Raw genomic sequence first — 15494 nt, 5'->3', positions numbered from 1 at the left:
TTATTATCCTTTTCCATTATTATTATTATTAGTAGTAGTAATATTCTATTGTACTTTACTTATTTTAATTTTTAAATGGTTCTTGTCTCAACCCACGGGTTCCACCTGTTTTTTGATTCTCCTCCCCATCCCACCGGTGATGTAGGGTGGGCGAGCTAGAGGCTGCATGGTATTTAGTTGCCATCTAGGATTAAACTGCAACAGCTGTGAATTAGGACTGGTGATAAATGTGACAATGAATGATATAATCATCTTCTGTCATTCCACAACTAGGAATAAGCTATTACAAGAGTTCGTTATACATTTTCACTTCAACACAACTTGGAAATTATACTAATTTACAAGACAGACAGGTTCTATTGCGATAACTTGTTTTATTTACTCAATCTAGTGTTTGAGTAGATTATTGCACCTTGAGGGCACCCAGCAAAACTCAAAATTAATTTTAAAGATACTTGTTACTGATCTGAAATATCAAGTCCACACAATTTAGGATGCAAATTGAAAGATGACCATATAAGATAAGAAACACTGATAGATGTCTTAGTGAACAATATAAATTTGGAAAGAGACATGGTTATTATGGTAATATGCCTTCCAATCTGGTTCCTATGATACCCAAAATGTTCTATTCTTTCTGAAGGTATTGCTAATACAGCAGTTAAGGAGCTACGATTTTTTTATTGATATGGTTGCTACTGGAAAGAAAGGCAGATGTTTTTGCCTTTCTGAAAAAATGTGTTTCCAAATCTATCTTTTACCTTCAGCTCTTACTGCATCCAGCCTTCATGGTAACCCACAAAGTTATTCAATCATTGAAGGAAATACGAAACACTATATTCAACTAATAGTAAAAAAAAAAAACAAACAAGCAATTCATACTTTCTTCTTTCACCTGATCTTAGAAAAAATGACTTTTCCAAAAAAAAGTGATGCGTGCTTCAAGTGCCATCTATTTCCATGACAGGTGATCAATTATTTCAGTCAGCAGCTTAACCATTTTTTCCCTTTAATGGCCTTAAAATTTTCTATATGTGTGACAACTCCATACACATATATACCACTCTTTCAGTATGTTAGAAAAATATTTTAAAATAAATCAGTAAGAGTATAAAAACATGGCAACAACATTGTAACACTGCAAATGTTACAAGAAAGCGCATACACTGGTGTGTCTTCAAAACCAGTATTTTAATGTGCTATTCATAAATGAAAAAAAGCTCTTTAGATATTAAGCATAGAAAAGAGGCATAAAAGCATATTAAGCAAACTGACAATAGATAGTTCGTGTTTAAACTTAACACATTTTGACGTGAGTTGGTCTAAGGCACAATTATTTTGTAGTCATTCCTAATTGTCTGGGCAGTTTGGGGAATAAACAGTTTAACTCTTCACAGTTAATAACTTACCCTTACTTGACCAACAAAAGCATTGGCTTCCTCTTCTGGTACAGACAGGTTTTTAGGTAGAAACATATCAAACACTGGTCCATTGTCATTTACATCCGTCACCACTATATTAACGGTAGCAGTTGAGGTCTACAGAGAAAGATAACATTATGAACAAATTATCATTATTTTACACTTGCAACTGATTACAGTTGCCAATCAGATTACAGCTGATCAGCAACCTTACTGCTATGTATTAGAATGATCCAGTACAGAATCACAGATAAACAGGCTATCACTTTTTTTCATGGTTTTGTGAAACAGGAGTCACTATTCATTTGAAGAGTTTATTTCTACATATCTTATATGACAAAACAGGCTTGAGACTGAATAATAGAGATGCACAAAGGATATTAGATAACTTTATTTCTTATATGTATTTTAAGGATGATCCATTCTAAGTTGGGGAAAAATATAGAAATACTAAAATTTACCAGAACTATAAATTTGGAAAGAAATTACTGATTTTACTAACCAAATATGATAGTATAATGATTAGCTTACATGATTAGTCAGCCTCTTAGTTGGCACAATCATGCTACCACAGCATCATGGGGAGCTCAGTCAGCATCAGCTCAGATCTCTGTATCATCCTTCATCCATATCACACTGACATGCTATTAAGCACTGGCATATCAACTTTAACATACAGAGAGGTGCCTACTGTGTACAGCATAAGCAATTATATTTAACACATATATCATTTCAACAAAATGTATCTGTGCTCCCTGCTGAAATTTTCTATACAAATCAAAGCAACTGGAAAGTGAAATATTTTGTCTGCAGATCTTCACAGCTCAAGTCAGATCCCTTTTCACTGGTCTTAGATACTGTTTCGGTCACAAAATGCCACACTGTTGTATTTAATACATTATTGTAATACATGACTATATCTTCAATCAATTCATCAAATGCTAACATCTTTGCTATCAAAGACACTTTTATTCCATACATTCAAATCTAGCACAGCAGCAAGTATCATTGTGAACTATAACTTCAGGTTTATTACAGTTTAAGATTGTAGCAGATACATCCACTAATGCTAGTTACTTCAAGAGGTTAGTTATTTCAGAATATGCCTAAGCATTAGCATCTCTTCACTGTTTCTCAAGTTGAAGAGTTTTGCATTGAGATGAAATAGCTCAGTTTGAGTCCCATGAGTTTAAGCATTGTGGCAAGAGCAACAAAAACACGTCTTTCTTTCTGTTGCTCAACCTTATTATCTGAGGCTAATAGTACAAGTTTCTGTGGCCTGTGACAAGGGTTGCAAACAGGAAGAATGATCGGTACTCCTCATCCACCAAAGAGAAGTGCTCCTAGGCAAAAAACACAGTAAGGAAGATTGAAATTATACACTCGGAAAGCCTTTCATTGCAAGAACAGAGAAGCACAGGCACAGAGAGTCTGGAGACTACAGCATCTTATCCATGAGCAAGATATATTAGCATCTGGCAATGACTGCAATGACTGATAGTGGTGTAAACCAGTGCTGATGGAGCAGTGGATGGGCAGGCTAACCTGGCACTGTATCCTTCAGTGTTCCACTCAGTTCATATGGAAAGAAAATAAAATTATCTTATTCTATAAATACAGCTTGTTAGACAAGTATAGTAAAAGATATGGATGCCAGAAGCATGTGAAGTTTAATACTGGTGCCTCATCGCCGCAGATTGTTAATGCTGGCTGTCCAGACATTTTTGCACTATTCCCCTAGTGACAGTAGTATTTGTAATGATGTCTAAACTGTTACTGTGAAATACAGTGTAAAATCAAACACAGTGTATTAAATCGGCTTTTCTGTGTTGTATCTAGATGTCTTCTGATACCACACTACTTTGTATCAAGCTACACTGAATGAAATCCATGTGACATTACAGTTATGGCAATTACACTGTGCAGATGCCACTAACCCCTGAAAAAAGTCTCTTGCTTTAGCTGAGACTAGCCAACCTGTTAGTGGTATCTCAACAGTTTTCCTAAAGATACCTTTAACCACCCTCCTTTAAAAAAAAAGATTAAAAAGCCTGAATGTGAACCTGCATCTTTGTACGCCTTTTCAGAAACAACTTCTGGTGCAGTACCTCCCATGTAATAAACCTCAAGTAGTTTTATACCTTCACAGGTTCTCACAGTAACTGGAAATAAATGCAGATTACTGTCTAATTTTCACGAAGGGGCAAGTTTCTTGTTTCTGCCACATGGGAAAAGCACTTGCAAAGAACAACTAATGTACTCGCTATCTTAATAGCATTTGGTCATGCTTTCATTGATGCATCACCAGTTCAATCTGATAACTTACTCTCTGCAGGAGAGATCCTGTAACAGGTCAATCTCCTTCACCTTCCAAATCCTCAGACTTGGCAAGCAGCCCAGCCAGCAGTACTGGAGTCAGCTGCCTCTTCACAGCTATAAATCTGGTTGGTGCATTTGCTGTGTCCCACATATTCATTGAGGTGATACCTGTGCTACAAGATTTCCTTAGCAATCCCTCTTGGTACTGGGACAGAAAAGAGCAGATGCCAAACACACATAAGTGGCATAAGTAATACACAGGCACAATACAGCTCTTTCAGAGTGGGAGTTTTTCTACAGTTTTTCTACGGAAGCAAATGCAGAAAACATATCTGTTCCATAATAAAAATACAGTAAGTACTTAATACTGAAAAAGTAAGGAATACAGAATATTTCAAAACAAACAAAAAGATGCTTTCAAGCTAGCTTCTTATATTTGCTTATGCTCAGTTATTTGCTAATTTTTTCTGAAACTTCCATTCTCACATTCAATTTCTATAAGGAAAATGTACTTTACAACTTATGCGTCATTGTCACAAAAAAACATTCCGAACATTTGCTCTTATGAGCAACGCTCACTGAATGTAAATCAATCTGCCAAAGCTAACTTGATTCCACAGAACACAAGGTAATAAAACCTCTTAGATTTAATAAACTGGGAGAAATATGGCACTGAAAAACCCATTGGCTTAAGACAGTGAGTAATTCTCATTTTGAAAATGCTTCTTTTCCATTCAAGAGAATTTTAATGGGATGCATCTGATAATCTGTGGTGTGTGCAGACTCATAGAATCAGCTAGGTTGTAAAAGACCTTTAAGATCATCAGGTCCAACCATTTCCACAGGTCTGCCAAGACCATCACTAAACTATGTCACTAAGGGCTTCATCTACACAATGTGAACGCTTCCAGGGAAGCTCCACCACTTCCCTGGGCAGCCTGTTCCAATAACTGACTACCTTTTCAGCAAAAAAAATCTTTCTTAATATCCAGCCTAAACCCTGCCTGGTGCAGCTTGAGGCTGTTACATCTTGTATCATTTGTTACTTGGGAAAAGAGACTGACTCCCACCTCACTACAACCTCCCTTCAAACAGTAGTGCAGAGCGATAAGGCCCCCCTTGAGCTTTCTCTTCTCCAGGCTAAACCAGCACAGTTCCCTCAGCCACTCCTCATAAGACTCGTGTTCCAGGCTCTTCACCAGCTTTGCTGTCTTTATCTGGACCTGCTCTACCAGTTCACTATCTCTCTTGTAGTGAGGGGCCCAGAAATGAACACAGTATTCGAGGTGCAGCACAGGAGGATGATTACTGCCCTTGCCCTGCTGGCCACACTATTTCTGATACAGGTCAGGATGCTGTTGGCCTTCTTGGCTGCCTGGACACAAGCTGGCTCATGATCAGCCAGCTGTCATTAAGTACCCCAGGTCCTTTTCCACTGAGCTGCTTTCCAGCCATTCTTCCCACAGTCCAGAGCACTGCATGGGATTATTGTGGCCCAAGTGCAGGACCCAGATCTTTACCTTGTTGAACCTCGTACCATTGGCCATAGCCCATTTATCCAGTCTGTCCAGATCTCTCTGCAGAGCCTTCCTACCCTCCAGTAGATCAACACTCCCACCCAACTGGGTATCATCTGCAAATTTACTGAGACTGCACTCGATCTCCTCATCCAGATTGTCAATAAAGACATTAAAACAACACTAACCCCAGTACCAAGACCTAAAAGACACCACTAGTGGCTGGTTGCCACCTAGATGAAACTCCATTTACCACCACTTTTTGGGTTCTGCCATGAACCCAGTGAAGAATACACATATCCAGGCCTTGAGCAGCCAGATTCTCCAGGAGAACCTTGTGGGAGACAGTGTCAAATGCTTTAGTGAAGTCCAACAGATAATGTTTACAGCCTTATTCTTATCAACCAGGCAGGTCACCATGTCATAGAAGGAGATAGGTTGATCAAGCAGCACCTGCCCTTCATGAACTCATGTTGACTAAATCAGATCCTCCAGTTTTGCCACAGGTGCTGTGTGACCTCACTTAGGATGACCTGCTCCATGACCTTTCCCTGGCACTGAGGTCACGTTGACGATCATGTAGTTTCTGGGGTCCTCATTCCTGCCCTTTTTCTAGGTAGTTTAGTTTGGATGACACACACTCAAAGTAGCTCTCAGAGCAGCTGCCAAAACATGTCTTTGCATCTGATGACTTCTGAATCAATTGCTGAGAATAAAATCACTGTTGTAAACTACTTACAGGTCTAACTTTTGTATCTAAGTGCATGCCAGGGGGGCAGTTCACATACTTCAGACAAACGTAGCAGCATGTTATAAGGAACTCTTACAAGCACTTCTCCTAACTGACAGTTTTTCTAAATCCAGGGAACTCTCTGCTCTGGAAGCAGACTATTGACAACACGACCCTGCAGCAATACTTTTATGTCTTGAACACAAAAGGGAACCTTTCTTCTCCTTCAAGTCTTCTTGAAACACAATAATTATAATATCAGACATACAGAGCTTCCTGAAATACTGGAATACATGTAGAAGTGGTCATTTAAGTATCAAAAAAGCCTCAGATTTCACCTAAGAGGAGATGTGGAGGCAGCAATGGAGGCTGAACTGTTTAATACAGCCTCATTTTTAAGATTAATTTTAAGGTCCTTTTTAAAATCTTTATCAATTATGCAGAAGAGGTAATGAAGCACACTCTCCTCAAGTGTGCAGGTGACACTGAACTGGTGTAACAGTCAACACTGTTAACTGGTTAACAACAGTCAACAATAGTCAACACTGGAGGGCAGGGCTACCATTCAGAAGGCATGTGGAACAGCTGAGAAATAGGCCAAGAGGAACTGTGTGAACTTCAGCAAGGACAAATGCCCCATCCTGGCCCTGGAATGGACCAAGCCCCTCACAGGGATGTGGGCAAAGGCCTGCTTAGCTGAGAGCAGCTGGGAAAGCCTGTGATTGTCAGCAAAAAGCGAGTGGAGCAGGAGTAGCTACGAGACCTGGCAACAACACAGATCAGAAGGCTCATGGGCTGTATGGACAGGAGACCAGCCTGGGGATCCAAGAAAGGGATTATCCTCTCTGCTCAGCCCTCAGAAGACCATACCTATATACTTAGACAGTGTCAAGAGACAAAACAAGTGTAAAGTGAAACAAGAGAGAGTTTCAGGCTGGACATAAGGAATAGCTTTTCACCACACTGACAATGAGAGCATTTCAGCATGATGAAGCAAAAGTGTTTTCTACACACTGTGCTCCAGCTTGTCTTCACATCATAGACAAGTACAGGGAATCTGTTTCAGCACTCCCTGGATAAGAATATAAAGAATCAAGATTTTGATGCCTTTATATCATTAGATAGGGATTACCTGAAAAAAATCAATAAATCATCTACCAGCCTGATCTGTGTATGTGAATGCTGAAAGCTTTTTCTAAATTATTCTATAGGTTATTCTATAATGTAGGACAGGACTTGTCATGTGTGCTAAGGGGTTCCAGGTCGGACTAACCCTCAGCCCAACAAGAATTGGAAAAACTGAAAAGTTTTTACTTGGCTTAGTTCTGCAAGAAAGAAAAAAAAAGAAAAAAAAAAGAAAAAAAGAAAAAAGAAAAAAAGAAAAAAGGAAAAAAGAAAAAAAGAAAAAAGAAAGAAGAAAAAAAGAAAAAAAGAAAAAAAAGAAGAAAGTTTGTAGAGAAGGGAGAGAGGGAGGTAGGAGAAGAGACAGAATTATTTCCCAACTCTTCTATTATCTAAGAATGTTTGCATTTTTCAAATTGATGGCAATACTTTTACTCACCTTGGGCATCCTGTCTTACCTGCCGGTTAACACAGCCACACAGGATAGTGCTCCACTTGTTACTGAGTCTCAATTCACACTTAAAGTTTTCAATTATGAATTAAAAAAGCAATTTTTTTTTGCAAAGGAAGAATATTTATCGAGATGCCAAACAGGAAAATTATTTAATAAATTGAGTTTTCTGTTCTTCTTAAACTTCCAAAGGTACTAAAATAAGATCCTGTCATAAAAACATTCCAAATAATACTTCTTTTCATATTAGTCACAATTTGGCAAACTATCAAAAGTGCATTCAGTGGCAGGATCACCAAGAGGGACATTCAAAACCAACTCTGGGTTAGCAGCAATGCCCCTGTGCTCTCTTCCAACCACAAACTCTGAAACTGAGAAAAAATAATGGAATACTCAAAAGATTTGCTATGGGAAGCATTTGTTATCCCACTGATAGAGCAATGTCAACCTTTTACATGAAGCAGTCATCCGCTGGCTACCTTTATGTCTTTGAGATGCATAAAGCAGAAGTTCTGCCATTAACATCAGAAACTACTATCATCAAAGATTATTAAATAAAATTGTTTTTATATCCCCATTAGATGGCTCCAAAGATTTGCTTGAGCCCTCTGCAAGCTGTAGCTTAAGACTGTAATAGCCTTTATTAGACAACTAAAATAAATTACAGTGGTTTATTCAGAACTGCAGCACAGATCAGTATTGGTAACATCATGATCATCCATCCTGTAGATAATGTAAAAAGTCACCAGCAACACTAAAAATGCATTGACTAAATAATCATTGCTTAGAAGTTCAGGGCTAGCCATAAGCTTTTTTCAGTCTGTCACCAGAACATAAAAAAGCCAAGCAAGTAGACTATGGGTCATACCCTTTCTTAAAGCAGTCAAGTAACTATTTGGCATACTAGTCAAGAGGTGAGAAAGACAACAGGTCTGGGGATGAAAGGTGCACTACAGAGAGGGTGAAAGTAAACATACTGAGAAAGGGTACCTAGATTTTGCATGAAGCTCAGTTTGTTGTACTATTAGAGAAGCCTACCATTTGTTATAATCACTTTCAACTGCAAGTAACAGTGGCTGCCTAGGATCACTCCCACTGTCACATAAACCCCACTTCCTTTTTTCTGTCACTAGCCTAAAAACTTCTGCATTGGATATCTCATACCCTCAAAGTACTATAAAAATATGTAATATCTATTAATTCACTGGTTCTCATACACCAAGCGCCATGACATGTATCTGTAACCTACATCCCAACTCTCTAAAACATGACTGTCCTCTTTGTTTGCCTCTTGTCTTGTACCATTGCAAGGTGACCTGCATATGTCAGAGTAAAAATAAGTCAGTGTTTACCAGCATCAAAAAGCAGATTTTTCATTGCAAATTCTGGGGAAAACAAACTGAAAAAGATGATGTTTGAAGAAAACATGTTTGAATAAAATAGTTTGTGGCTAGTTTCATTTAATTTGCCCCCTTGAATGTATGCACACTATTTTGTTCATTATATACTTCAGAGCAAAAGCAAACTTTACAGATTTCTAAAGGAATTGTGAAAAGTTGAAGTGTTTTGTAGGGGATCCTAACAGACAGTAAAACGAACTCTCATGTAACAGAGCTGCTGTTTCACTCAAGCTCTCGACATATGTTTAATTATCACTAAAAGCTTTAAACAAGCTTGAGTAATGAGAAAGACACCTAATTCACAACTTGGTTTTATTCAGATACTCCTCATGCAAATACTAAGATAATACAGTAGGATAAAAATCTGCCTTGGCTGTTTTAAAACTAGACATTTCTACAAAGATTTGTCAAGTATGATTTTGAAAGGAGTGTTGAAGCTATTACTGGAAATGCATGCAGGGAAAGAGTAGTACAGCCTCATATCAGGCACTTCCTATTCATTAGTGATGTAAACCTGCTCTGGGTTCAGCTGTAATAGTTGTTTATCTCCTTCTTAGTAGATGGTGCAGTGCTGTGTTTTCAGCTTTAATCTGAGAACAACACTGATAGCACCAATGTTTTTAGTTGCTGCTAAGTAATGTTTACTCTCATCAGGGACTTTTTGGTCTTCTGGTCTGCTAGTGAGAAGGGGAACAGGAAGCTGGGAGGAAACAAAGACAGGACACCTGACCCAAACTAGCCAAAGGGGTATTCCATACCACAGCACGTCATGCCCAGTATATAAACTGGGGGCAGTTACCTGGAAGGGCAGATTGTTGCTCGGGTCAGGCTGGGTATTGGTCGGCAGGTGATGAGCAATTGCACTGTATACCACTTGTGTTTATTGTTTGCTTTTCCTTTTTCCCTTTTAGATATATATTCTCTCCCCTTGTTATTTCCCTTATCATCATTATTATTGGTGGTAGCAGTAGTAGTTTTGTATTATACCTTAGTTATTGGACTGTTCTTACCTCAACCCAAGGGAGTTGCATTCTTTTGATTCTCCTCCTCGTCCCTCTGTGAGTGGGGAGGGAAGAAGAGGGGAAGTGAGTGAGTGGCTGCATGGTTCTGAGTTACCAGCTGGGCTTAAACCACAACAGAACTGTATTTACTTCTCTTTTATAATAAATACCAGTCAAACAAAAGATCATCAGCTGCAATTTACAGCTTTCTTAGGGCCACTAAAATAGTTCTTACATATGTAACTCTTCCCTAAGCAATAAATGTAACATTTACATCACAACCACAAATGTCTTTTGTCATAAGTATGTCAAGCCCTGATAAACGTTATGGATGATAAATCTGAAGCAAATTTCAATTGTGACTTATTTTATTTGTACCCTGAAATTTAAATTGAATTTGGATATTGATGAAAGCATTCTATGCCTTGGAGAGGAAACATTCTTAGCTCTGATGTCAAGCAAGTTTATTAATTTAGACAAACTCCAAGATAAACGTTATTGTATCTAGATGTGAGTTTGCAAATAGTAGGATCTAATGCAAAGCCCAAGGCCTTATTTGATCAAAAAAAAGAAACTGCAAATAATGATTCTGATCTACATATCAGGACTTGTCTATATTCAGTTCAAGAAAACTACATTTAAAATTATGATATCCAAAATAATGGCTAATCTTTACCAAATAGGGGAAACAGATGCTTAGATCTTAAGATACTAGGAGTGATAAGTACCAGAATAAAATATACATTAACTATATAACAGGTAAATCACATGCTGTTCAAGTTCAGCTCCAGGAAAGTGACAGCTAATATGTTGCTCATGGGAATCTAATATTGCTTGGTAATGAAGTATGACAGTGAAGTGCCAAGTCAGAAAAAGCAATGGGTATATATGCACAACTTGTTATGGTCCTGTTCACTAACCTTTTTGAATGCAAAGAAGCTGCATACCCACAACAAACAATGTCCACTAGGCCATGTGGAAGTGATTTTCCTATCAGCAAGGCTGCAAGCCCTCAGATATTTTCAGACCTCGATTCCTTCCAGTGTAGGGAACAAAAGCTTTAAAAGAGGTATCTACTGATCCTCTACTCCTCTCCAAGTTATAAAGAAGAAATGGACAACTGGAATGCAAAGAAATGCAGGAGAAAGAAGAGAGTAAGGGTGAAGGGAAAGACAAGGCTGGAGCTTGTCAATAATTACATTAATGAAAAAAAGAGATTAGAAAAAGGCAGCGAGGGGGTGAGGAAAAAAAAAAAAGAAAAATAGAAAAATTGTCAAACACACAAAAACAGATCTCTAAAGGAAACACCCCAAAACTAAAACCTCACACATTAAAAAAGGGAATCTAAGAGATGAGATCTTTAGTAGGAAAGGAAGATAAAATCAGGTATGTTCAAGAAATGTCTTTGACAAATTCATGGAACCTATGGCAGAGGTCTCTATTGTTATGCCAGTCACCAGCCACGTAAACACATAGGCTCCAACCCTGTGTATCTATTTGTGGAAGAGAAAGAGTATTGATCTGCTGTCCATGCAGCTGAAAAGCATCTCAATATAACAGGAATGAAAAATTACTGTTTCTACTGGGTGCACCAGCAGAAGCTGGTAATTTATAGCCCAAGCTATACAGTCCAGGCTAAACAACCAATGTTTAGAGCATAATGTGTGCTACACATCACCTAATACAGTTCAAGGGTAATGTATAAAGTAGGCTACATTTGTCATTCACCATGGCAGAGACAAAGCTGTGGAAAAATGGATCTGCATCTATACGAAAACTCAGAATTCAGTGGCTTAATCAAAAATGGATGAAGCTGTGGCATCTCTACATTGATGTCTATATCATAAACCAAACCTGAGAACTTCAAAACAGGTGAGGAATTTGGGCTGCAATTCTCCTATCCTTCTCGCATGGGTTATCTATTTACTTAGAACTGGAGAATTCACTGCTGTTACAAAAACAACAGAGGTTTCTGCTAACCTGCAAGATCTGTCTGAAAGGCAAGCTCAGCTACAGAGAGTTCAGGGCAAGGAGCTTTATGTGTCTGCTCTTGAGCTCTCTACATTTGCACATACAGTGCTGTCTGAAAAACAGTCTACCAAATTATGTTTTCCAGTCTAGCTAGAATTCATGATCGTGATATTTTATGTCATGACTGTGGTATTACTGAATGAATATACACAATAATGTAATGTATACATAATGTTACACTATAAATTACTGTTTCTGTACACTCTGATTTAAGATCCATTTTAACATAGTTCTACATAAGCTTATAGATGAGTGCATACAAAATCTTCAATAATCTTTGGTGCAGAACTTTTTCTCATCTTAAAATAATTAAAGTAATCTTTCAAAATGGAATTACAATCTGCTCAGAATCTTTGACTGAAAACTGATTAATCTATGTTTTATGAGGATTACTTAAATCACACCTTCCTTGTTAATATTTGAAATTAAAGCCTTTATGTGGAATATTATCTATGCAATGCAAGCAGACAGGTTGCACAAACAATGGTCATCTGGCAATCTCCTAAAGATCGTCCCAATAAAAGAGCTAATGCATGGAGAAGAGACAATTGGCCTGGCCAATTCTTCTCATGCCAACTGAAATTTACAGGCCAGCTTAAATTTTTAAGGCTTCCTCATATGAAGTACATAACTTATTAGGAAAATAGTAATAGGCAGCATTTCTCTTTTGTTTCAGTTTGCATTGGTGAAAAGAAAATAATTTGAGGAGATTTTTAGAGGAGGAAGTACAAAATAATTTATCTATTTAAATTCTTCTTTTTCATATATTTAAGAACATTTCCTTCCCACTGCATCAACAGATCAAAATAAATGTGCCACATTAAGGTAGTATTAAAGTTCCACAGTATAAACAGATCCCATTGATTTTTTTCTTTTTTTCAATCTTGTCTTATTACAAAAAGTTTAGTTAAGCAGAAGTCCTCTTCAATACAAGCCTTTTTGTATGCAAAATCTCTGTTCAGTAAGTATTTACTGAAAGAGGCATGCATGCTTTATTCTTGATAGATAATGGAACTGATATGGAGCAGATATAGAGAATATTTACAGGAATAACAGAAAATTTACTGTAATTAATTTTCTGTATGCTATTCAAATGGTAAATCCTTGTCTAAATTATCTTGATCTAGTGCTACCTGTTTGCTCTAAGGAAGCGAATTAATCAAAGCACTATTGGAGAGAGATGCTCTAAATTATTAATGATCTTCTAAGATGACTGAAATAACCAAGTCTGAATTACATGATGAAACACAATGAACTGAAATAAGGCTACTTATGGTTCTCTAATTGCATGAATACCTTCTTGAAATTTTGGTTTGTTCTGATCAATAATGAGACAAGTGCAGAGGAATATGTGGCATGGCATCTGTGTCTACACAACACATACCAGTGTGCCTCAAGGCCCCTAGAACAGATTGACTATTAGGCTGCCCTGCTCTGACACATCTTTGTCTAGGATCAACTGTATACAAGTATATGTAATACTCAACTTTCATTTAAAGCCTGTGGCAATTATTTAGCTAGATAAACATAAGGTGATAAACACTAGTTTTCAAATGCTGGTTATTCTGATGGCACTGTTGTGGCAGAGTGACTACCATAACCTTTTACGAACAGCATACTTCTGCATACTGTAGTCAAAAATATGATTTTCAGAGTTTCTAAGTCCCACTGATTTAAGATCTTGTGCTTAGTACAGTGCAAAGCCATAAATGTTCTAGCCACACTTAAAGGTTAAACACTGCAGTGACTCACATTTATGCATTAGACATTGGAATGGAATTTGGAATCCAGTGCTGGGTACCCAGAACCAAATATACAAAGCACAGAAAATCCCTGCATTCTTCACCCAGCTGATCTGGGCAAGCCCAGACCACAGAGAAAACAGCTCTCTCTCAGACTCCTTCCTAAGGGTCACCTGATGGTGCCTCTGTCTCCTCAGGAAACATGGCCCTAAACTTGTTGTAGGGTCTGAAATGCTAAAATTATTCGTTTATTTTCCATAAAGTGCTCATTATAGAAGAAAGGGGAACAGTGTGAGATTAATGGGCAAAGTCTTGGATTCATGGCTTTCAGAGAAACACTTCCACAGCTAGGTTGCCTCTGATCTTTCCCAACCAGCAATCTTGGACTAGACCCTGAAAAGCACAACTTCCAAAGAGCAGATAGACAACAGCTTTTTCTGGACTTCCAAAGTAGTTTAGTGGCTTGGTGGCTGAGTCTTCTAAGCTGCACAAAAGCATATGAACCCTCTCAGTATTTTCCGAGTACCACAAGGTAACAGCGAATAGGGACATCAGTGTTGTTGCTTTCCTTAAGCCTCCCTGCCTGGGAGGTTTGGGAAGAGCCCCGGGATGACTGACAGTTTTTAAGAATGCCTAATTATTATCTCTCAAATGACTTTATAAACTTGGGCAGAAGCACATTTCCAAAGTGCTGGGTGAATATCTTCATGACTAGACACTTGCATTTGGAGGTTTGAATTCTGCTTAAATCACATAATACACACTAAGGCAAAACAATGGAGCTTCCTGTTTTATCTATATAAATGAACTGACACACACACACAAGCCAAAAATAAGTAGCACAGAAGGCATTTTCTTTCTTCTAACAAAAGTCATGCATATTTATTTGTTACTTCTCCCTTTGAAATGCAAAGACATGAATTCTTGCCTTGAAATCCCATCTGAACACATCACAATTTGTGACAAAAATTGAGGTTGATATCTTTTTTTCTTTTTTTGATTCGCACTTCATTCTTCTGCCCATCTACAACTAAGTTTCATTATGGAAATAAAAATATTTTCCTAACTACTTACTTAATTTCTACTTAATTGTTTGTTGGGCTGTATTGTTAACAGTGATGGGTGGTGGGTTGTACCAATACAAGGTCAGAGAAAAACCACAAGCCTGTTAATACTCCACGCTATAACTCAAGAACAACAATAAGGTGGGAAGCACAGTTGAGCATTTTAAACAATCAAGAGCATTAGAAGCCATGCAAAAGTGATGAAATGGTGTCAGGCAGGCCAAACCATTAAACGGAAAACAGTATTGCTTAGTGAAGGTGTAAGTAAGTCTGTATTGATTTTGATGGAATAAGCAGTCCCTGAAAGTCAAAAGGTGCCGACATGACTGTCACCACACAACATTAGGCAGTTAGATAAGACTTGGAGCTTAGAATACAGAAACCTCAACTACTTAGTGCCATAAAAACATTGTTTAAAGTCTCTTAGACCCTTTGTTAATGATACTGAAAAAGCAGAAGGAAAAAAATACCTTTAAAACACCAAAAACTTAAGGTGTGTGGGACCAAAGACTTCAAATGCAAAAAGGTGTTCAACAGACTTCATAAATGATGATGGTGGGGAGCAGCTAGTTTTCCCTAGAGAAAGCTGAAAATAAAAAGGAGAGCAAATACCACTTTGTAAACTATGTACTAGTCCAATATCCAATGGGGTTTACAGCAGAGTGGAACCGGCATGGAGCACAGTGCTGGCCTGTC

General features: G+C 37.9%; 1 protein-coding gene across 3 annotated transcripts in view; it reads right to left on the bottom strand.

Moving 5' to 3' along the window:
- The window catches only part of PCDH15 (protocadherin related 15), a 353847-nt gene that overhangs the window by 142510 nt on the left and 195843 nt on the right, over window positions 1–15494 (bottom strand). For all 3 annotated transcript variants that reach the window (XM_013130209.3, XM_013130207.2, XM_013130208.2), the window contains exon 17: window positions 1410–1538. In XM_013130209.3, the coding sequence (XP_012985663.2) occupies window positions 1410–1538 (129 nt within the window). The remainder of the gene's footprint in view (window positions 1–1409; window positions 1539–15494) is intronic.

This window comes from Melopsittacus undulatus, chromosome 4, assembly GCF_012275295.1.
Source record: "Melopsittacus undulatus isolate bMelUnd1 chromosome 4, bMelUnd1.mat.Z, whole genome shotgun sequence".
Lineage (NCBI taxonomy): Eukaryota > Metazoa > Chordata > Aves > Psittaciformes > Psittaculidae > Melopsittacus > Melopsittacus undulatus.
This window is presented reverse-complemented; position numbering and strand designations above follow the sequence as displayed.